Here is a 22,781-nt window from a genome sequence, read left to right on the forward strand (position 1 = left end):
CAACCTCCGACTGCAAGGGCACCAAGCAACCTCCGACTGCAAGGGCACCAAGCAACCTCCGACTACAAGGGCACCAAGCAACCTCCGACTACAAGGGCACCAAGCAACCTCCGACTGCAAGGGCACCAAGCAACCTCCGACTGCAAGGGCACCAAGCAACCTCCGACTGCAAGGGCACCAAGCAACCTCTGACTGCAAGGGCACCAAGCAACCTCCGACTACAAGGGCACCAAGCAACCTCCGACTGCAAGGGCACCAAGCAACCTCTGACTACAAGGGCACCAAGCAACCTCCGACTGCAAGGGCACCAAGCAACCTCTGACTACAAGGGCACCAAGCAACCCCGACTACAAGGTCACCAAGTAACCCCCGACTACAAGGGCACGAAGGAACCCCAGTTTACAAGCGCACCAAGCAAACCCCCAACTACAAGGGCACCAAGCAACCTTCGACTACAAGGGCACCAAGCAACCTTCGACTACAAGGGCACCAAGCAACCTTCGACTACAAAGGCACCAAGTAACCCCCGACTACAAGGGCACCCCGGAACCCCCGACTGCAAGGGCACCACGGAACCCCCGACTACAGGAGCACCACAAAAACAAAAAGACAGACTATAAAAAAATGCACGTTTGGGTGCCCACAATAGCCTTTCTGTGGTTACTATTGAGATGCCAATCAGTTAAACATAAACTGCACTACATGCTAGTGATACCAGTGGAGCATTTAATGGAGCTAGAACATGGCTTCTAAGCACCCCATTTGTAAACCTAAAATACTGAAGGGTGGGTACATGAAATGTGTGCCCAGGATCACACAGCGCCCCTCCCTGAAGTCAGCCATGAGGTCACACGCCTGAGTAAGGCAGCTCAGCATCCCCATGAGTTGATTCTGGACTTTCCTTCAGTGATGGGACTTAGAACCAAAGATTATTACATAACTAAGGCTCCCGGATTTCTGTCTTTACAGAAAACACTGACAGAAAAAAAGATTTCCCTTTGGTATTTAGTATTTAACAACATAATAAATACATAAATGGGTTCTTTATAGTGGCTCTCCATGGTGCCAGTCAACCTGCAGGCCAAGGCCTATGCCCACTGGCAGCCCAGGGCGAAGTATAAAGTGAATATCTATATTTTAACCAGTAATAACTGCAGGTCTGCCCGTGCGCTAGCTTTAGCCGAATGCATAGTTGCTTTTATTTTAGATTAGATAGCGCACTGAAGCCTTGCAGAGATTGATTTATCTGTTAAATATGCCTTAAAATAAATTAGTTGCGTCAATGTGATAATAAACAAACACCGTAAAAGTGGGCGCCTGAGTCACAACCCCTCGAGGCTGGAGTCGAACCGCTTTAGTAGCTTTGTTGGCCCACTTCAGCAGCGTCACTACCTTCAGCCCCTCCTCTCCAAGGAGCACATAGAAAGCAGACCCCTGAGCGCCATCCATCTCTGTGCGGAGCCCCCGGAGGGCGCCTCATTACTCAGCCGCCTCCCCAACATCCGTCTGTTCATTGTGGGGGATCCTGGCGAAGGCACGCGGCGCTGTGCGCATTAATCACGCGCAGGCGGACGCTGATTACTGACTGACTGTCACCCTCCTGGCGCAAACTGCTAGTTGTGATGGACAACTGAGGGATGGAGGGGGGAGCAACAGATGGGCAGGTCGCACTCACTCCACCCACAGAAAGGGAAGGTCTCGCACTCACCCCGAGGCGCTAGAGGCACAATGGTGATTGGTTAAGTGTGAGTCCTAGTGCACCAGGACGAAGTGATTGTTGGAGCACATACATTTTTAATGAATAAATAAAGGCAGTTTACTGATATGAATGATTTGCAACCAAAAATATTTGATTTCACTTTACGGGCCAGATGTACAAAGTATCTTTTCAGTTGTAAACGGCCTGATTTGCAAAATCGTACTGTTTGCGACTGGAAAAACGTTCACTCTAATGTACAGACTTGTTACAGAATCCATAATGTGCATTTGTGATGCAGTATTTGGAAGGGGCATGTTTGAGCGTCCCTTCCAAATACCAAACCCATATGGTACGCATCACTGTTTTGCAACCGAATTCCAGCCGTAAAACAGCAATACTTTATCACCGTTTTAAAAGTGTTGGTAACCCTGTCACAAATATTAAGGGCACCGTAACACAGTGAATTATAACTAGAAAAGGAAGAGAGCTGAGCTCTGTCACGGCGTCACGCCGAAATAAGGTGGGGAACCGTATGGACAATACAGAGTCCTGGTTCACCATTTAATAGAAATTGTGGATTCCATGAAATTTGTTTTTGAGAGACTTTCGGGAAACAAAGGAAAGTATACATATTAACATGGCACACTGCCTGTGTGCCCTGTCCACTACACAGTGCATGCAATATAGGTAAGTCTCCCCTCTGGCAGGCCTTCCAGCCCTAAGGCAGGGTGCAATATATTGGCATGTTTGGGCATAGATGCATGGGCAATACGCCCCTACTGTGTCCGGGCCAAACCTGGGACATAGAAAGTGAACAGAGCAGCCATTTTAATACATGTGCTGGACACTGGTCAGTACGAGTTTCACAGCAACATGATGGCCACTCTGAACCCTGGGTTGTTTGGTATCAAACAACTCGGAATGATAAATCCAAACTAATACCAGTATTGTATTTATTACAAAATGTACCCACGGGTCACCTTATAGGTGCCCCCTGCAAAAGCTAGCTAACCTGGCATGTTTGCTGACTGGTTCCAGCCAGCCTGCCACCTCCAGACAGCTAATATACAAATCTTGGGGGAGAGCCCTGTCTCTCTGGTTTGTAAAACAATTCCCTTCCTGGGTGGAGGAGCTAACACCCCCTCCCGCAGGTATGTGCACTGTCCTGGCAGTGAGCTTCAAAGTGCTACCACCCTTGAAACTCAACCCCAAGACCTGCTGCTAGCAGCAGATGGCCTCTACCCTGGCGTGGTTTCTGGTCGGTCACAACCAGCCTGCTACCACCCGACAAGATTCTGGAATCCTGGGGTGAGAGATCCTGCTCTCCAGGTCCCAGAAAATAAGCCCTTCCTCAGCAGAGGTGCAAACAACCCCTCCGTCAGGAATGTGCACTGCCCTGCTAGAGAGCTTCGAAGGGCTTATTGCCCTTGAAACTCGACCACCAAGCATGCTGCTAGCAGCAGATGGCCGCCCCGTTGCAAACCTCCACTTTTGGTGGGAGCAACAGCGGGAAACCACACAAAAGACAGGAGAAGTGGTCATCCCCAGCTTGCACCACCCCAAAGGTGTTACATGCGAGGTGGCCCCTCAATTTCATTTTCCTCCATCTTGCATGGAAGGAAAGTAGCCAATCAGGTGAGGGGAAGTGACCTCTGCACAAAGGAAGTGGTCACTTAGTGGGAATAGCGACCCTATGGTAGATGGCCCATTGGTTACTACCATGTATTCCCCTAAACGCCCACTAAATACAGTATTTAGTGGGCATCTCTAGACCAACAAATCAGATTCCAAGGACAAAAGAAGACCCAAGGCTCAAGAACTGAAGTCCTCCTGCACCAAGAAAAGGCACTAAACCCGGCCTGCTGCACACAGGACTCGACAATCACCGCTGAGGGGTTGCTTGGATGTTGAACGGACTCTACAAACACCCAGAGGACCTGCACTCTTCAAAAAACACCAAAAATCTCTCCCAGAGTGAAGGCATCAGTCTACTGCAACAAGGAACCAAAGACCCAGTGAAGGCCGCTTCACTGACCGGCGGCTGACCATGCAACCGGATGCCGCAGCTGGGCCAAACTCCACCTGACAGACCGGAAGGACAAACCCTGCAAGTGTGCCACGTTTGGTGGCACCTGGCCCTCCAGTAGCCAAACCGTGCAATAGCCCTAGGTAAGGTTCTCCTCATGTCAGACACCCCAAAGGACAGTCCATTATGGACTGTAAAAGGACCAGGAGGAGGCCCCAATCGTGGAACTTCAAAAACCACCAGGACCTCCCACCGAGTGCCCTCTAGCTGACCTGCAAGTGACCTCAAAATGACCTAGCTCCTGCTTCCAAGGGCACCTTTGCACACAGCTCTTGGCTCACCGATTCGCTGTGCACCTGACCACCCTGTGCCCTGCACCGAAAAGCCAGCTGTGTACTAAGGGTCCCCCACCCCTTGCCACCTCAAAACTCCAAAGGAACCCACCGGACTTACCTTTAAGACCACCTTTGCAGCACTATTTTCAAGTGGTCCCCGCAGTGGCCTGGCACCAGCTCCAATGACATTCTGGCAGCTGCTGCCATCACAACCGGGAGTCGCCCGAACTTGTCCAGCTGGTCCATAGTGCCCACTGACGACCTCAACATACCTGCAAAAGGAGACATTGGTAAGCACGCTGCCTGGTTTTATATTCATTTTCAAAGTATTTTTTCCATTGATTCCTATGATGCGTAATTACGCACAGAAAGACTATTTTTTATTAAAACTTCAAAAATTCATAACTTAAAAAGTACTGATTCGATTTTGATGATCTTGGTCTTAAAGGTTTTATAAACATCTGAAGTATTCCTTTGAGTGTGTGTGGTGCATGGTTGATACTGTGAGTACAACAAATGCTTTGCAATTCTCCAAGATTAGCTTAACTGCTCCACCAAGCTATCATAAAAATGAGAGCATTAGGTGGCCTAGTTTTTACTCCTGTAAAACAGCGTGCGGCTGCCTGGACCCCCTGCACAGTGTGCCCAGCTTTGCACACAATATAGAGGGCCGGCCTCCTACAGCAGGAAATCACAATTAGGAAATCGTCATTTCTGCCCCTGTACATCTGGGCCCATGTTTTATTAGCTTGGTCAAACTAGGCCCATACTCCATCTTGGACTTCAAATGTGACCATCTTTTAATTTTCTCACTGCAGCAGCAAAATGTGCAGCAGAACGTGATTGAATGTGACACGTTTTGTGCCCATGCTTGCTCTCTGTGAATGAACATGGTGCCCTTCTCAGCTCTAGAAGTAGCTGGCCTGTTGCAGTTTGTTCTGTTCTCTCTGCTGGAGCTCAGTTGGTCAATTCATGTCATAACTTGTTAGGAGCTGTTATAAGTTTTTATATACAACTACATGTCTGCTGTCACATCTGATGACATTAGGACAAAAGGGGGCTCACTATTATTCATTTAGGGGATAGTGTTAGATATTTTTGCACTTTATTCTGTATTGTGATTTGCTGACCCTGTGTGACATTTTGCTCCCCTCATGCTGACTGGGTGATTTTTTTGGTGTATGTTCCTTTAAAAGAGGGCACATTCTACAGGTGAGCCAGTGCTGCTTTCCTAATACTCAGAGAACAGATTCACTCTGATTTATTGCCCATTCTGGACTTAGATAATTTACAATTCTGTTGCAGCGACCCCAGGTCAAGCCTCATGCTTCATTACTGATTCAGTAAATGATTTCAGCATTATGTGACTTTAATACACATGATTTAATATGAATTTTGAATGATATAGAGACTAACAACATGTTGCCTTCTGTAATAAACCTAAATTATTTAATAAACCATCATGGTTTATAACATATCATGTCTCAAGAAGACTTAATTGATGTGATTAGATTTGCTGACAATCTAGTCTATGGTGGGTCACATTTCCTCATATGCTCTTGGGGGCAACACCGCCCCCGATGCTGTGCAGACAGTATATCTGATAAGAGACCGTCAATACGGGTTGTAAAGCTTTTTTAATTAAACAACCAGTACAAACTTTTAGTGAAGCTTTACAATTTTGCAAAGAATAAAAAGTTTCTCCTGTGACGCCTCCGCAAGAAAACCATGACTGTCACAATTTCTGCTGCACACACATTAAACTAGAACAAAACGGTTCTGGATAAGATACTCTTGGCAGAATAAACGTGGTTGTTCTTTCCCCACCAAGAACGCTCTGCGTTGAAAAGCTGCACAGAAAGCAAACCTGCAAGGAAATGGCCTGCAGGCGTTTCACACTTGTGCAGGGCTCGGCCAGAGTCAAAATAATCACAATGCGGGGAAATTATCTGGCAATGTCAACGAAGAAAAAAAATGTTTTTTTCCTTTTTGTTTTACCAGAAACGTAATTATTAGAAAGAGTAACTGAAATATTGTATTTATACTATTTAGTAGTCCACAGTGAAAAGAAGAGACGAAAGTTAGTTATGTAGGGAACAATATGCAAATTATAGAAAAAATAATAATTTCCCATATTTATAAAAAAACACACATTATCTGTACAAGGGAGAGGCTGTCGAAGGTGATGTCATCAAGGCGCAAATAACAAAGGCCCGGAGAGCAATCAGAATATTTAGCATCAATACAATCCTTATTTAACAATGGACAAGCTCTGAAAATGGTTTAGGGATTCCAACACCTAAATGCACCGTCATATCAAACTAATTATCTGCACAAAAGAAAATCAGCCTGAACCTCGGCATCCCATTGGATGGTGTAATTTCTGCGTAATTTGGAAAGAATTCCACAGGAATAAAACCATCTAGGTGAAATATGGGCGTGTATAATGCTGTGAAATTAGAGACAAATCCGCACAGAGACATTACAATCCGATCAATCTTTTCAGCAAGCAGAGAGCACAAGGTACCTGTGGTTCGCAGGAAGTCCTCGTAGCTGAAGGCTGGGCTCGGAGAGGTGAGTATTCCTAGGAGGAAGGAGACATGCGGGATTACACCCCAGCTCTAGCACATCCGGTGTGGAGTGACCTCCTAAACTTCACGAGCGCGAGGGGAGTGAGCAGCGGAGACCCCCCTGGCGCGCGCGGGGCTCCTGAGGATGTGACAGGTGCATCTCACCTGCACTAGGTGATGCTGTGAGGGGTCACAGTGTGACCCGCGGGTGTAGAGGAGACCATGGAGAGTCACAGTGTGACCAGCGAAGGTAGAGGAGACCATGGAGAGGCAGTCACAATGTATCCCACGGGTGTAGAGGAGACCATAGAGAAACACAGTGAGACCCACGGGTGTAGAGGAGACCATGGGAGAGAGTCACAGTGTGACCCACGGGTGTAGAGGAGACCATGGAAAGGGAGTCACAGTGTGACCCACGGGTGTGGAGGAGACCATGGAGAGAGTCACAGTGTGACCCACGGGTGTAGAGGAGACCATGGAGAGAGAGTCACAGTGTGACCCACGGGTGTAGAGGAGACCATGGAGAGAGTCACAGTGTGACCCACGGGTGTGGAGGAGACCATGGGAGAGACTCACAGTGTGACCCCCGGGTGTAGAGTCACAATGTGACCCGCGGGTGTAGAGGAGACCATAGAGAGACACAGAGAGACACAGTGAGACCCACGGGTGTAGAGGAGACCATGGGAGAGTCATAGTGTGACCCACGGGTGTAGACTCACAATGTGACCCGCGGGTGTAGAGGAGACCATAGAGAGACACAGTGAGACCCACGGGTGTAGAGGAGACCATAGAGAAACACAGTGAGACCCACGGGTGTAGAGGAGAGCATGGGAGAGAGTCACAGTGTGACCCACGGGTGTAGAGACACAATGTATCCCACGGGTGTAGAGGAGACCATAGAGAAACACAGTGAGACCCACGGGTGTAGAGGAGACCATGGGAGAGAGTCACAGTGTGACCCACGGGTGTAGAGGAGACCATGGAAAGGGAGTCACAGTGTGACCCACGGGTGTGGAGGAGACCATGGAGAGAGTCACAGTGTGACCCACGGGTGTAGAGGAGACCATGGAGAGAGAGTCACAGTGTGACCCACGGGTGTGGAGGAGACCATGGGAGAGACTCACAGTGTGACCCCCGGGTGTAGAGTCACAATGTGACCCGCGGGTGTAGAGGAGACCATAGAGAGACACAGAGAGACACAGTGAGACCCACGGGTGTAGAGGAGACCATGGGAGAGTCACAGTGTGACCCACGGGTGTAGACTCACAATGTGACCCGCGGGTGTAGAGGAGACCATAGAGAGACACAGTGAGACCCACGGGTGTAGAGGAGACCATAGAGAAACACAGTGAGACCCACGGGTGTAGAGGAGACCATGGGAGAGAGTCACAGTGTGACCCACGGGTGTAGAGTCACAATGTATCCCACGGGTGTAGAGGAGACCATAGAGAAACACAGTGAGACCCACGGGTGTAGAGGAGACCATGGGAGAGAGTCACAGTGTGACCCACGGGTGTAGAGGAGACCATGGAAAGGGAGTCACAGTGTGACCCACGGGTGTGGAGGAGACCATGGAGAGAGTCACAGTGTGACCCACGGGTGTAGAGGAGACCATGGAGAGAGAGTCACAGTGTGACCCACGGGTGTAGAGGAGACCATGGAGAGAGTCACAGTGTGACCCACGGGTGTGGAGGAGACCATGGGAGAGACTCACAGTGTGACCCCCGGGTGTAGAGTCACAATGTGACCCGCGGGTGTAGAGGAGACCATAGAGAGACACAGAGAGACACAGTGAGACCCACGGGTGTAGAGGAGACCATGGGAGAGTCACAGTGTGACCCACGGGTGTAGAGTCACAATGTGACCCGCGGGTGTAGAGGAGACCATAGAGAGACACAGTGAGACCCACGGGTGTAGAGGAGACCATGGGAGAGTCACAGTGTGACCCACGGGTGTAGAGGAGACCATGGAGAGGGAGTCACAGTGTATCCCACGGGTGTAGAGGAGACCGTGGAGAGAGTCACAGTGTGTCCCACGGGTGTAGAGGAGACCATGGAGAGAGTCACAGTGTGACCCGCGGGTGTAGAGGAGGCCATGGAGAGAGTCACTGTGTGACCCACCATTGTAGAGGAGACCGTGGAGAGGGAGTCACAGTGTGACCCACAGGTGTAGAGGAGACCATGGAGAGGGAGTCACAGTGTGACCCACCGTTGTAGAGGAGACCATGGAGAGGGAGTCACAGTGTGACCCACGGGTGTAGATAAGACCGCGGAGAGGGAGTCACAGTGTGACCCACAGGTGTGGAGAAGACCATGGAGAGAGTCACAGTGTGACCCACGGGTGTAGAGGAGACTATGGAGAGAGTCACAGTGTGACCCGCGGGTGTAGAGGAGACCATGGAGAGGGAGTCACAGTGTGACCCACAGGTGTGGAGGAGACCACAGGAGAGAGTCACAGTGTGACCCACGGGTGTAGAGGAGACCATGGAGAGAGTCACAGTGTGACCCGCGGGTGTAGAGGAGACCATGAAGAGAGTCACAGTGTGACCCACGGGTGTAGAGGAGACCATGGGAGAGTCACAGTGTGACACATGGGTGTGGAGGAGACCATGGAGAGAGTCACAGTGTGACCCACGGGTGTAGAGGAGAACATGGAGAGAGTCACAGTGTGACCCGCAGGTGTAGAGGAGACCATGGAGAGGGAGTCACAGTGTGACCCACGGGTGTGGAGGAGACCAAGGGAGAGAGTCACAGTGTGACCCACGGGTGTAGAGGAGACCATGGAGAGAGTCACAATGTGACCAACCGGTGTAGAGGAGACCATGGGAGAGAGTCACAGTGTGACCCACGGTTGTAGAGGAGACCATGGAGAGAGTCACAGTGTGACCCACGGGTGTAGAGGAGACCATGGAGAGAGTCACAGTGTGACCCACGGGTGTAGAGGAGACCATGGGAGAGTCACAGTGTGACCCACGGGTGTAGAGGAGACCATGGAGAGAGTCACAATGTGACCAACCGGTGTAGAGGAGACCATGGGAGAGAGTCACAGTGTGACCCACGGTTGTAGAGGAGACCATGGAGAGAGTCACAGTGTGACCCACGGGTGTAGAGGAGACCATGGAGAGAGTCACAGTGTGACCCACGGGTGTGGAGGAGACCATGGGAGAGAGTCACAGTGTGACCCCCGGGTGTAGAGTCACAATGTGACCCGCGGGTGTAGAGGAGACCATAGAGAGACACAGTGAGACCCACGGGTGTAGAGGAGACCATGGGAGAGTCACAGTGTGACCCACGGGGGAAGAGTCACAATGTGACCCGCGGGTGTAGAGGAGACCATAGAGAGACACAGTGAGACCCACGGGTGTAGAGGAGACCATGGGAGAGTCACAGTGTGACCCACGGGTGTTGAGGAGACCATGGAGAGGGAGTCACAGTGTATCCCACGGGTGTAGAGGAGACGGCGGAGAGAGTCACAGTGTGTCCCACGGGTGTAGAGGAGACCATGGAGAGAGTCACAGTGTGACCCGCGGGTGTAGAGGAGGCCATGGAGAGAGTCACTGTGTGACCCACCGTTGTAGAGGAGACCGTGGAGAGGGAGTCACAGTGTGACCCACAGGTGTAGAGGAGACCATGGAGAGGGGGTCACAGTGTGATCCACGGGTGTAGAGGACATCATGGAGAGGGAGTCACAGTGTGACCCACCGTTGCAGAGGAGACCGTGGAGAGGGAGTCACAGTGTGACCCACGGTTGTAGAGGAGACCATGGAGAGGGAGTCACAGTGTGACCCACAGGTGTGGAGAAGACCATGGAGAGAGTCACAGTGTGACCCACGGGTGTAGAGGAGACTATGGAGAGCGTCACAGTGTGACCCGCGGGTGTAGAGGAGACCATGGAGAGGGAGTCACAGTGTGACCCACGGGTGTGGAGGAGACCACGGGAGAGATTCACAGTGTGATCCACGGGTGTAGAGGAGACCATGGAGAGAGTCACAGTGTGACCCGCGGGTGTAGAGGAGACCATGGAGAGGGAGTCACAGTGTGACCCACAAGTGTGGAGGAGACCAAGGGAGAGAGTCACAGTGTGACCCACGGGTGTATAGGAGACCATGGAGAGGGAGCCACAGTGTGACCCACAGTTGTAGAGGAGACTATGGAGAGAGTCACAGTGTGACCCACGTGTGTGGAGGAGACCATGGAGAGAGTCACAGTGTGACCCACGGGTGTAGAGGAGACCATGAAGAGGGAGTCACAGTGTGACCCGCGGGTGTAGAGGAGACCATGGAGAGGGAGTCACAGTGTGACCCACGGGTGTGGAGGTGACCACGGGAGAGAGTCACAGAGTGACCCACGGGTGTGGAGGAGACCATGGAGAGAGTCACAGTGTGACCCACGGGTGTACAGGAGACCATGGAGAGAGAGTCACAGTGTGACCCACAGGTGTAGTGGAGACCATGGAGAGAGAGTCACAGTGTGACCCACGGGTGTAGAGGAGACCATGGAGAGGGAGTCTCAGTGTGACCCACGGGTGTAGAGGAGGCCACGGGAGAGAGTCACAGTGTGACCCACAGGTGTGGAGGAGACCATGGGAGAGAGTCACAGTGTGAACTGCGGGTGTGGAGGAGACCATGGGAGAGAGTCACAGTGTGACCCGCGGAGGTAGAGGAGACCATGGAGAGAGACTCACAGTGTGACCCGCGGGTGTAGAGGAGACCATGGAGAGAGAGTCACAGTGTGACCCACGCGTGTAGAAGAGACCATGGAGAGGGAGTCTCAGTGTGTCCCACGGGTGTAGAGGAGACCACGGGAGAGAGTCACAGTGTGAACTGCGGGTGTGGAGGAGACCATGGGAGAGAGTCACAGTGTGACCCGCGGGGGTAGAGGAGACCATGGAGAGAGAGTCACAGTGTGACCCACGGGTGTAGAGGAGACCATGGAGAGGGGGTCACAGTGTGATCCACGGGTGTAGAGGACATCATGGAGAGGGAGTCACAGTGTGACCCACTGTTGTAGAGGAGACCGTGGAGAGGGAGTCACAGTGTGACCCAGGGTTGTAGAGGAGACCATGGAGAGGGAGTCACAGTGTGACCCACAGGTGTGGAGGAGACCATTGAGAGAGTCACAGTGTGACCCACGGGTTTAGAGGAGACTATGGAGAGAGTCACAGTGTGACCCGCGGGTGTAGAGGAGACCATGGAGAGGGAGTCACAGTGTGACCCACGGGTGTGGAGGAGACCATGGAGAGAGAGTCACAGTGTGACCCACGGGTGTAGTGGAGACCATGGGGAGAGAGTCACAGTGTGACCCACGGGTGTAGAGGAGACCATGGAGAGGGAGTCTCAGTGTGACCCACGGGTGTAGAGGAGGCCACGGGAGAGAGTCACAGTGTGACCCACAGGTGTGGAGGAGACCATGGGAGAGAGTCACAGTGTGAACTGCGGGTGTGGAGGAGACCATGGGAGAGAGTCACAGTGTGACCCGCGGGGGTAGAGGAGACCATGGAGAGAGAGTCACAGTGTGACCCGCGGGTGTAGAGGAGACCATGGAGAGAGAGTCACAGTGTGACCCACGCGTGTAGAAGAGACCATGGAGAGGGAGTCTTAGTGTGACCCACGGGTGTAGAGGAGACCACGGGAGAGAGTCACAGTGTAACCCACAGGTGTGGAGGAGACCATGGGAGAGAGTCACAGTGTGAACTGCGGGTGTGGAGGAGACCATGGGAGAGAGTCACAGTGTGACCCGCGGGGGTAGAGGAGACCATGAAGAGAGAGTCACAGTGTGACCCACGGGTGTAGAGGAGACCATGGAGAGGGGGTCACAGTGTGATCCACGGGTGTAGAGGAGACCATGGAGAGAGAGTCACAGTGTGACCCACGGGTGTAGAGGAGACCATGGAGAGTCACAGTGTGACCAGCGAAGGTAGAGGAGACCATGGAGAGTCAGTCACAATGTATCCCACGGGTGTAGAGGAGACCATAGAGAAACACAGTGAGACCCACGGGTGTAGAGGAGACCATGGGAGAGACTCACAGTGTGACCCACGGGTGTAGAGTCACAATGTATCCCACGGGTGTAGAGGAGACCATAGAGAAACACAGTGAGACCCACGGGTGTAGAGGAGACCATGGGAGAGAGTCACAGTGTGACCCACGGGTGTAGAGGAGACCATGGAAAGGGAGTCACAGTGTGACCCACGGGTGTGGAGGAGACCATGGAGACAGTCACAGTGTGACCCACGGGTGTAGAGGAGACCATGGAGAGAGAGTCACAGTGTGACCCACGGGTGTAGAGGAGACCATGGAGAGAGTTACAGTGTGACCCACGGGTGTGGAGGAGACCATGGGAGAGACTCACAGTGTGACCCCCGGGTGTAGAGTCACAATGTGACCCGCGGGTGTAGAGGAGACCATAGAGAGACACAGAGAGACACAGTGAGACCCACGGGTGTAGAGGAGACCATGGGAGAGTCACAGTGTGACCCACGGGTGTAGAGTCACAATGTGACCCGCGGGTGTAGAGGAGACCATAGAGAGACACAGTGAGACCCACGGGTGTAGAGGAGACCATAGAGAAACACAGTGAGACCCACGGGTGTAGAGGAGACCATGGGAGAGAGTCACAGTGTGACCCACGGGTGTAGAGTCACAATGTATCCCACGGGTGTAGAGGAGACCATAGAGAAACACAGTGAGACCCACGGGTGTAGAGGAGACCATGGGAGAGAGTCACAGTGTGACCCACGGGTGTAGAGGAGACCATGGAAAGGGAGTCACAGTGTGACCCACGGGTGTGGAGGAGACCATGGAGAGAGTCACAGTGTGACCCACGGGTGTAGAGGAGACCATGGAGAGAGAGTCACAGTGTGACCCACGGGTGTAGAGGAGACCATGGAGAGAGTCACAGTGTGACCCACGGGTGTGGAGGAGACCATGGGAGAGACTCACAGTGTGACCCCCGGGTGTAGAGTCACAATGTGACCCGCGGGTGTAGAGGAGACCATAGAGAGACACAGAGAGACACAGTGAGACCCACGGGTGTAGAGGAGACCATGGGAGAGTCACAGTGTGACCCACGGGTGTAGAGTCACAATGTGACCCGCGGGTGTAGAGGAGACCATAGAGAGACACAGTGAGACCCACGGGTGTAGAGGAGACCATGGGAGAGTCACAGTGTGACCCACGGGTGTAGAGGAGACCATGGAGAGGGAGTCACAGTGTATCCCACGGGTGTAGAGGAGACCGTGGAGAGAGTCACAGTGTGTCCCACGGGTGTAGAGGAGACCATGGAGAGAGTCACAGTGTGACCCGCAGGTGTAGAGGAGGCCATGGAGAGAGTCACTGTGTGACCCACCGTTGTAGAGGAGACCGTGGAGAGGGAGTCACAGTGTGACCCACAGGTGTAGAGGAGACCATGGAGAGGGGGTCACAGTGTGATCCACGGGTGTAGAGGACATCATGGAGAGGGAGTCACAGTGTGACCCACCGTTGTAGAGGAGACCATGGAGAGGGAGTCACAGTGTGACCCACGGGTGTAGAGGAGACCGCGGAGAGGGAGTCACAGTGTGACCCACAGGTGTGGAGAAGACCATGGAGAGTCAGTCACAATGTATCCCACGGGTGTAGAGGAGACCATAGAGAAACACAGTGAGACCCACGGGTGTAGAGGAGACCATGGGAGAGACTCACAGTGTGACCCACGGGTGTAGAGTCACAATGTATCCCACGGGTGTAGAGGAGACCATAGAGAAACACAGTGAGACCCACGGGTGTAGAGGAGACCATGGGAGAGAGTCACAGTGTGACCCACGGGTGTAGAGGAGACCATGGAAAGGGAGTCACAGTGTGACCCACGGGTGTGGAGGAGACCATGGAGACAGTCACAGTGTGACCCACGGGTGTAGAGGAGACCATGGAGAGAGAGTCACAGTGTGACCCACGGGTGTAGAGGAGACCATGGAGAGAGTTACAGTGTGACCCACGGGTGTGGAGGAGACCATGGGAGAGACTCACAGTGTGACCCCCGGGTGTAGAGTCACAATGTGACCCGCGGGTGTAGAGGAGACCATAGAGAGACACAGAGAGACACAGTGAGACCCACGGGTGTAGAGGAGACCATGGGAGAGTCACAGTGTGACCCACGGGTGTAGAGTCACAATGTGACCCGCGGGTGTAGAGGAGACCATAGAGAGACACAGTGAGACCCACGGGTGTAGAGGAGACCATAGAGAAACACAGTGAGACCCACGGGTGTAGAGGAGACCATGGGAGAGAGTCACAGTGTGACCCACGGGTGTAGAGTCACAATGTATCCCACGGGTGTAGAGGAGACCATAGAGAAACACAGTGAGACCCACGGGTGTAGAGGAGACCATGGGAGAGAGTCACAGTGTGACCCACGGGTGTAGAGGAGACCATGGAAAGGGAGTCACAGTGTGACCCACGGGTGTGGAGGAGACCATGGAGAGAGTCACAGTGTGACCCACGGGTGTAGAGGAGACCATGGAGAGAGAGTCACAGTGTGACCCACGGGTGTAGAGGAGACCATGGAGAGAGTCACAGTGTGACCCACGGGTGTGGAGGAGACCATGGGAGAGACTCACAGTGTGACCCCCGGGTGTAGAGTCACAATGTGACCCGCGGGTGTAGAGGAGACCATAGAGAGACACAGAGAGACACAGTGAGACCCACGGGTGTAGAGGAGACCATGGGAGAGTCACAGTGTGACCCACGGGTGTAGAGTCACAATGTGACCCGCGGGTGTAGAGGAGACCATAGAGAGACACAGTGAGACCCACGGGTGTAGAGGAGACCATGGGAGAGTCACAGTGTGACCCACGGGTGTAGAGGAGACCATGGAGAGGGAGTCACAGTGTATCCCACGGGTGTAGAGGAGACCGTGGAGAGAGTCACAGTGTGTCCCACGGGTGTAGAGGAGACCATGGAGAGAGTCACAGTGTGACCCGCAGGTGTAGAGGAGGCCATGGAGAGAGTCACTGTGTGACCCACCGTTGTAGAGGAGACCGTGGAGAGGGAGTCACAGTGTGACCCACAGGTGTAGAGGAGACCATGGAGAGGGGGTCACAGTGTGATCCACGGGTGTAGAGGACATCATGGAGAGGGAGTCACAGTGTGACCCACCGTTGTAGAGGAGACCATGGAGAGGGAGTCACAGTGTGACCCACGGGTGTAGAGGAGACCGCGGAGAGGGAGTCACAGTGTGACCCACAGGTGTGGAGAAGACCATGGAGAGAGTCACAGTGTGACCCACGGGTGTAGAGGAGACTATGGAGAGAGTCACATTGTGACCCGCGGGTGTAGAGGAGACCATGGAGAGGGAGTCACAGTGTGACCCACAGGTGTGGAGGAGACCACAGGAGAGAGTCACAGTGTGACCCACGGGTGTAGAGGAGACCATGGAGAGAGTCACAGTGTGACCCGCGGGTGTAGAGGAGACCATGGAGAGAGTCACAGTGTGACCCACGGGTGTAGAGGAGACCATGGGAGAGTCACAGTGTGACACATGGGTGTGGAGGAGACCATGGAGAGAGTCACAGTGTGACCCACGGGTGTAGAGGAGACCATGGAGAGAGTCACAGTGTGACCCGCAGGTGTAGAGGAGACCATGGAGAGGGAGTCACAGTGTGACCCACGGGTGTGGAGGAGACCAAGGGAGAGAGTCACAGTGTGACCCACGGGTGTAGAGGAGACCATGGAGAGAGTCACAATGTGACCAACCGGTGTAGAGGAGACCATGGGAGAGAGTCACAGTGTGACCCACGGTTGTAGAGGAGACCATGGAGAGAGTCACAGTGTGACCCACGGGTGTAGAGGAGACCATGGGAGAGTCACAGTGTGACCCACGGGTGTAGAGGAGACCATGGAGAGAGTCACAATGTGACCAACCGGTGTAGAGGAGACCATGGGAGAGAGTCACAGTGTGACCCACGGTTGTAGAGGAGACCATGGAGAGAGTCACAGTGTGACCCACGGGTGTAGAGGAGACCATGGAGAGAGTCACAGTGTGACCCACGGGTGTGGAGGAGACCATGGGAGAGAGTCACAGTGTGACCCCCGGGTGTAGAGTCACAATGTGACCCGCGGGTGTAGAGGAGACCATAGAGAGACACAGTGAGATCCACGGGTGTAGAAGAGACCATGGGAGAGTCACAGTGTGACCCACGGGTGTAGAGTCACAATGTGACCCGCGGGTGTAGAGGAGACCATAGAGAGACACAGTGAGACCCACGGGTGTAGAGGAGACCATGGGAGAGTCACAGTGTGACCCACGGGTGTTGAGGAGACCATGGAGAGGGAGTCACAGTGTATCCCACGGGTGTAGAGGAGACCGCGGAGAGAGTCACAGTGTGTCCCACGGGTGTAGAGGAGACCATGGAGAGAGTCACAGTGTGACCCGCGGGTGAAGAGGAGGCCATGGAGAGAGTCACTGTGTGACCCACCGTTGTAGAGGAGACCGTGGAGAGGGAGTCACAGTGTGACCCACGGGTGTAGAGGAGACCATGGAGAGGGGGTCACAGTGTGATCCACGGGTGTAGAGGACATCATGGAGAGGGAGTCACAGTGTGACTCACCGTTGCAGAGGAGACCGTGGAGAGGGAGTCACAGTGTGACCCACGGTTGTAGAGGAGACCATGGAGAGGGAGTCACAGTGTGACCCACAGGTGTGGAGAAGACCATGGAGAGAGTCACAGTGTGACCCACGGGTGTAGAGGAGACTATGGAGAGCGTCACAGTGTGACTCGCGGGTGTAGAGGAGACCATGGAGAGGGAGTCACAGTGTGACCCACGGGTGTGGAGGAGACCACGGGAGAGATTCACAGTGTGATCCACGGGTGTAGAGGAGACCATGGAGAGAGTCACAGTGTGACCCGCGGGTGTAGAGGAGACCATGGAGAGGGAGTCACAGTGTGACCCACAAGTGCGGAGGAGACCAAGGGAGAGAGTCACAGTGTGACCCACGGGTGTATAGGAGACCATGGAGAGGGAGCCACAGTGTGACCCACAGTTGTAGAGGAGACTATGGAGAGAGTCACAGTGTGACCCACGTGTGTGGAGGAGACCATGGAGAGAGTCACAGTGTGACCCACGGGTGTAGAAGAGACCATGGGAGAGTCACAGTGTGACCCACGGGTGTAGAGTCACAATGTGACCCGCAGGTGTAGAGGAGACCATAGAGAGACACAGTGAGACCCACGGGTGTAGAGGAGACCATGGGAGAGTCACAGTGTGACCCACGGGTGTTGAGGAGACCATGGAGAGGGAGTCACAGTGTATCCCACGGGTGTAGAGGAGACCGCGGAGAGAGTCACAGTGTGTCCCACGGGTGTAGAGGAGACCATGGAGAGAGTCACAGTGTGACCCGCGGGTGAAGAGGAGGCCATGGAGAGAGTCACTGTGTGACCCACCGTTGTAGAGGAGACCGTGGAGAGGGAGTCACAGTGTGACCCACGGGTGTAGAGGAGACCATGGAGAGGGGGTCACAGTGTGATCCACGGGTGTAGAGGACATCATGGAGAGGGAGTCACAGTGTGACTCACCGTTGCAGAGGAGACCGTGGAGAGGGAGTCACAGTGTGACCCACGGTTGTAGAGGAGACCATGGAGAGGGAGTCACAGTGTGACCCACAGGTGTGGAGAAGACCATGGAGAGAGTCACAGTGTGACCCACGGGTGTAGAGGAGACTATGGAGAGCGTCACAGTGTGACTCGCGGGTGTAGAGGAGACCATGGAGAGGGAGTCACAGTGTGACCCACGGGTGTGGAGGAGACCACGGGAGAGATTCACAGTGTGATCCACGGGTGTAGAGGAGACCATGGAGAGAGTCACAGTGTGACCCGCGGGTGTAGAGGAGACCATGGAGAGGGAGTCACCGTGTGACCCACAAGTGCGGAGGAGACCAAGGGAGAGAGTCACAGTGTGACCCACGGGTGTATAGGAGACCATGGAGAGGGAGCCACAGTGTGACCCACAGTTGTAGAGGAGACTATGGAGAGAGTCACAGTGTGACCCACGTGTGTGGAGGAGACCATGGAGAGAGTCACAGTGTGACCCACGGGTGTAGAGGAGACCATGAAGAGGGAGTCACAGTGTGACCCGCGGGTGTAGAGGAGACCATGGAGAGGGAGTCACAGTGTGACCCACGGGTGTGGAGGTGACCACGGGAGAGAGTCACAGTGTGACCCACGGGTGTGGAGGAGACCATGGAGAGAGTCACAGTGTGACCCACGGGTGTACAGGAGACCATGGAGAGAGAGTCACAGTGTGACCCACGGGTGTAGTGGGGACCATGGAGAGAGAGTCACAGTGTGACCCACGGGTGTAGAGGAGACCATGGAGAGGGAGTCTCAGTGTGACCCACGGGTGTAGAGGAGGCCACGGGAGAGAGTCACAGTGTGACCCACAGGTGTGGAGGAGACCATGGGAGAGAGTCACAGTGTGAACTGCGGGTGTGGAGGAGACCATGGGAGAGAGTCACAGTGTGACCCGCGGGGGTAGAGGAGACCATGGAGAGAGAGTCACAGTGTGACCCGCGGGTGTAGAGGAGACCATGGAGAGAGAGTCACAGTGTGACCCACGCGTGTAGAAGAGACCATGGAGAGGGAGTCTCAGTGTGACCCACGGGTGTAGAGGAGACCACGGGAGAGAGTCACAGTGTAACCCACAGGTGTGGAGGAGACCATGGGAGAGAGTCACAGTGTGAACTGCGGGTGTGGAGGAGACCATGGGAGAGAGTCACAGTGTGACCCGCGGGGGTAGAGGAGACCATGGAGAGAGAGTCACAGTGTGACCGACAGGTGTAGAGGAGACCATGGAGAGGGGGTCACAGTGTGATCCACGGGTGTAGAGGACATCATGGAGAGGGAGTCACAGTGTGACCCACTGTTGTAGAGGAGACCGTGGAGAGGGAGTCACAGTGAGACCCAGGGTTGTAGAGGAGACCATGGAGAGGGAGTCACATTGTGACCCACAGGTGTGGAGGAGACCATTGAGAGAGTCACAGTGTGACCCACGGGTTTAGAGGAGACCATGGAGAGAGAGTCACAGTGTGACCCGCGGGTGTAGAGGAGACCATGGAGAGAGAGTCACAGTGTGACCCACGCGTGTAGAAGAGACCATGGAGAGGGAGTCTCAGTGTGACCCACGGGTGTAGAGGAGACCACGGGAGAGAGTCACAGTGTGACCCACAGGTGTGGAGGAGACCATGGGAGAGAGTCACAGTGTGAACTGCGGGTGTGGAGGAGACCATGGGAGAGAGTCACAGTGTGACCCGCGGGGGTAGAGGAGACCATGGAGAGAGAGTCACAGTGTGACCCACGGGTGTAGAGGAGACCATGGAGAGGGGGTCACAGTGTGATCCACGAGTGTAGAGGACATCATGGAGAGGGAGTCACAGTGTGACCCACCGTTGTAGAGGAGACGGTGGAGAGGGAGTCACAGTGTGACCCAGGGTTGTAGAGGAGACCATGGAGAGGGAGTCACAGTGTGACCCACAGGTGTGGAGGAGACCATGGAGAGAGTCACAGTGTGTCCCACGGGTTTAGAGGACACTATGGAGAGAGTCACAGTGTGACCCGCGGGTGTAGAGGAGACCATGGAGAGGGAGTCACAGTGTGACCCACGGGTGTGGAGGAGACCACGGGAGAGAGTCACAGTGTGACCCACGGTTGTAGAGGAGACTATGGAGAGAGTCACAGTGTGACCCACGGGGGTGGAGGAGACCATGGAGAGGGAGTCACAGTGTGACCCGCGGGTGTAGAGGAGACCATGGAGAGGGAGTCACAGTGTGACCCACGGGTGTGGAGGAGACCACGGGAGAGAGTCACAGTGTGACCCACGGGTGTAGAGGATACCATGGAGAGAGTCACAGTGTGACCCGCGGGTGTAGAGGAGACCATGGAGAGGGAGACACAGTGTGACCCACGGGTGTGCAGGAGACCAAGGGAGAGAGTCACAGTGTGACCCACGGGTGTAGAGGAGACTATGGAGAGAGTCACAGTGTGACCCACGGGTGTATAGGAGACCATGGAGAGGGAGCCACAGTGTGACCCACGGTTGTAGAGGAGACTATGGAGAGAGTCACAGTGTGACCCACGGGTGTGGAGGAGACCATGGAGAGAGTCACAGTGTGACCCACGGGTGTAGAGGAGACCATGGAGAGGGAGTCACAGTGTGACCCAAAGGGTGTGGAGGAGACCACAGGACAGAGTCACAGTGTGACCCACGGGTGTGGAGGAGACCATGGAGAGAGTCACAGTGTGACCCACGGGTGTGGAGGAGACCATTGAGAGAGAGTCACAGTGTGACCCACGGGTGTAGAGGAGACCATGGAGAGGGAGTCTCAGTGTGACCCACGGGTGTAGCGGAGACCATGGAGAGAGAGTCACAGTGTGACCCACGGGTGTAGAGGAGACCATGGAGAGGGAGTCTCAGTGTGACCCACGGGTGTAGAGGAGACCACGGAAGAGAGTCACAGTGTGACCCACAGGTGTGGAGGAGACCATGGGAGAGAGTCACAGTGTGAACTGCGGGTGTGGAGGAGACCATGGGAGAGAATCACAGTATGACCCGAGGGGGTAGAGGAGACCATGGAGAGAGAGTCACAGTGTGACCCGCGGGTGTAGAGGAGGCCATGGAGAGAGAGTCACTGTGACCCACGGGTGTAGTGGAGACCATGGAGAGAGAGTCACAGTGTGACCCACGGGTGTAGAGGAGACCATGGAGAGGGAGTCTCAGTGTGACCCACGGGTGTAGAGGAGACCATGGGAGAGAGTCACAGTGTGACCCACAGGTGTGGAGGAGACCATGGGAGAGAGTCACAGTGTGAACTGCGGGTGTGGAGGAGACCATGGGAGAGAGTCACAGTGTGACCCGCGGGGGTAGAGGAGACCATGGAGAGAGAGTCACAGTGTGACCCGCGGGTGTAGAGGAGACCATGGAGAGAGAGTCACAGTGTGACCCACGCGTGTAGAAGAGACCATGGAGAGGGAGTCTCAGTGTGACCCACGGGTGTAGAGGAGACCACGGGAGAGAGTCACAGTGTGACCCACAGGTGTGGAGGAGACCATGGGAGAGAGTCACAGTGTGAACTGCGGGTGTGGAGGAGACCATGGGAGAGAGTCACAGTGTGACCCGCGGGGGTAGAGGAGACCATGGAGAGAGAGTCACAGTGTGACCCACGGGTGTAGAGGAGACCATGGAGAGGGGGTCACAGTGTGATCCACGGGTGTAGAGGACATCATGGAGAGGGAGTCACAGTGTGACCCACCGTTGTAGAGGAGACCGTGGAGAGAGAGTCACAGTGTGACCCAGGGTTGTAGAGGAGACCATGGAGAGGGAGTCACAGTGTGACCCACAGGTGTGGAGGAGACCATGGAGAGAGTCACAGTGTGACCCACGGGTTTAGAGGAGACTATGGAGAGAGTCACAGTGTGACCCGCGGATGTAGAGGAGACCATGGAGAGGGAGTCACAGTGTGACCCACGGGTGTGGAGGAGACCACGGGAGAGAGTCACAGTGTGACCCACGGTTGTAGAGGAGACTATGGAGAGAGTCACATTGTGACCCACGGGTGTGGAGGAGACCATGGAGAGGGAGTCACAGTGTGACCCGCGGGTGTAGAGGAGACCATGGAGAGGGAGTCACAGTGTGACCCATGGGTGTGGAGGAGACCACGGGAGAGAGTCACAGTGTGACCCACGGGTGTAGAGGAGACCATGGAGAGAGTCACAGTGTGACCCGCGGGTGTAGAGGAGACCATGGAGAGGGAGACACAGTGTGACCCACGGGTGTGGAGGAGACCAAGGGAGAGAGTCACAGTGTGACCCACGGGTGTATAGGAGACCATGGAGAGGGAGCCACAGTGTGACCCACGGTTGTAGAGGAGACTATGGAGAGAGTCACAGTGTGACCCACGGGTGTGGAGGAGACCATGGAGAGAGTCACAGTGTGACCCACGGGTGTAGAGGAGACCATGGAGAGGGAGTCACAGTGTGACCCACGGGTGTGGAGGAGACCACAGGACAGAGTCACAGTGTGACCCACGGGTGTGGAGGAGACCATGGAGAGAGTCACAGTGTGACCCACGGGTGTGGAGGAGACCATGGAGAGAGAGTCACAGTGTGACCCACGGGTGTAGAGG

At 54.5% G+C, this 22,781-nt stretch overlaps 1 protein-coding gene across 1 annotated transcript in view; it reads right to left on the reverse strand.

Annotated features, from left to right (window-relative positions):
* Positions 1 to 22,781, reverse strand: part of GLT1D1 (glycosyltransferase 1 domain containing 1) — a 472,314-nt gene that overhangs the window by 213,166 nt on the left and 236,367 nt on the right. The window contains exon 6 of the mRNA XM_069215368.1: positions 6,588 to 6,644. Within this exon, the coding sequence (XP_069071469.1) occupies positions 6,588 to 6,644 (57 nt within the window). The remainder of the gene's footprint in view (positions 1 to 6,587; positions 6,645 to 22,781) is intronic.

The sequence above is a fragment of the Pleurodeles waltl genome, chromosome 11, assembly GCF_031143425.1.
Source record: "Pleurodeles waltl isolate 20211129_DDA chromosome 11, aPleWal1.hap1.20221129, whole genome shotgun sequence".
In the NCBI taxonomy this organism is placed as follows: Eukaryota; Metazoa; Chordata; class Amphibia; order Caudata; family Salamandridae; genus Pleurodeles; species Pleurodeles waltl.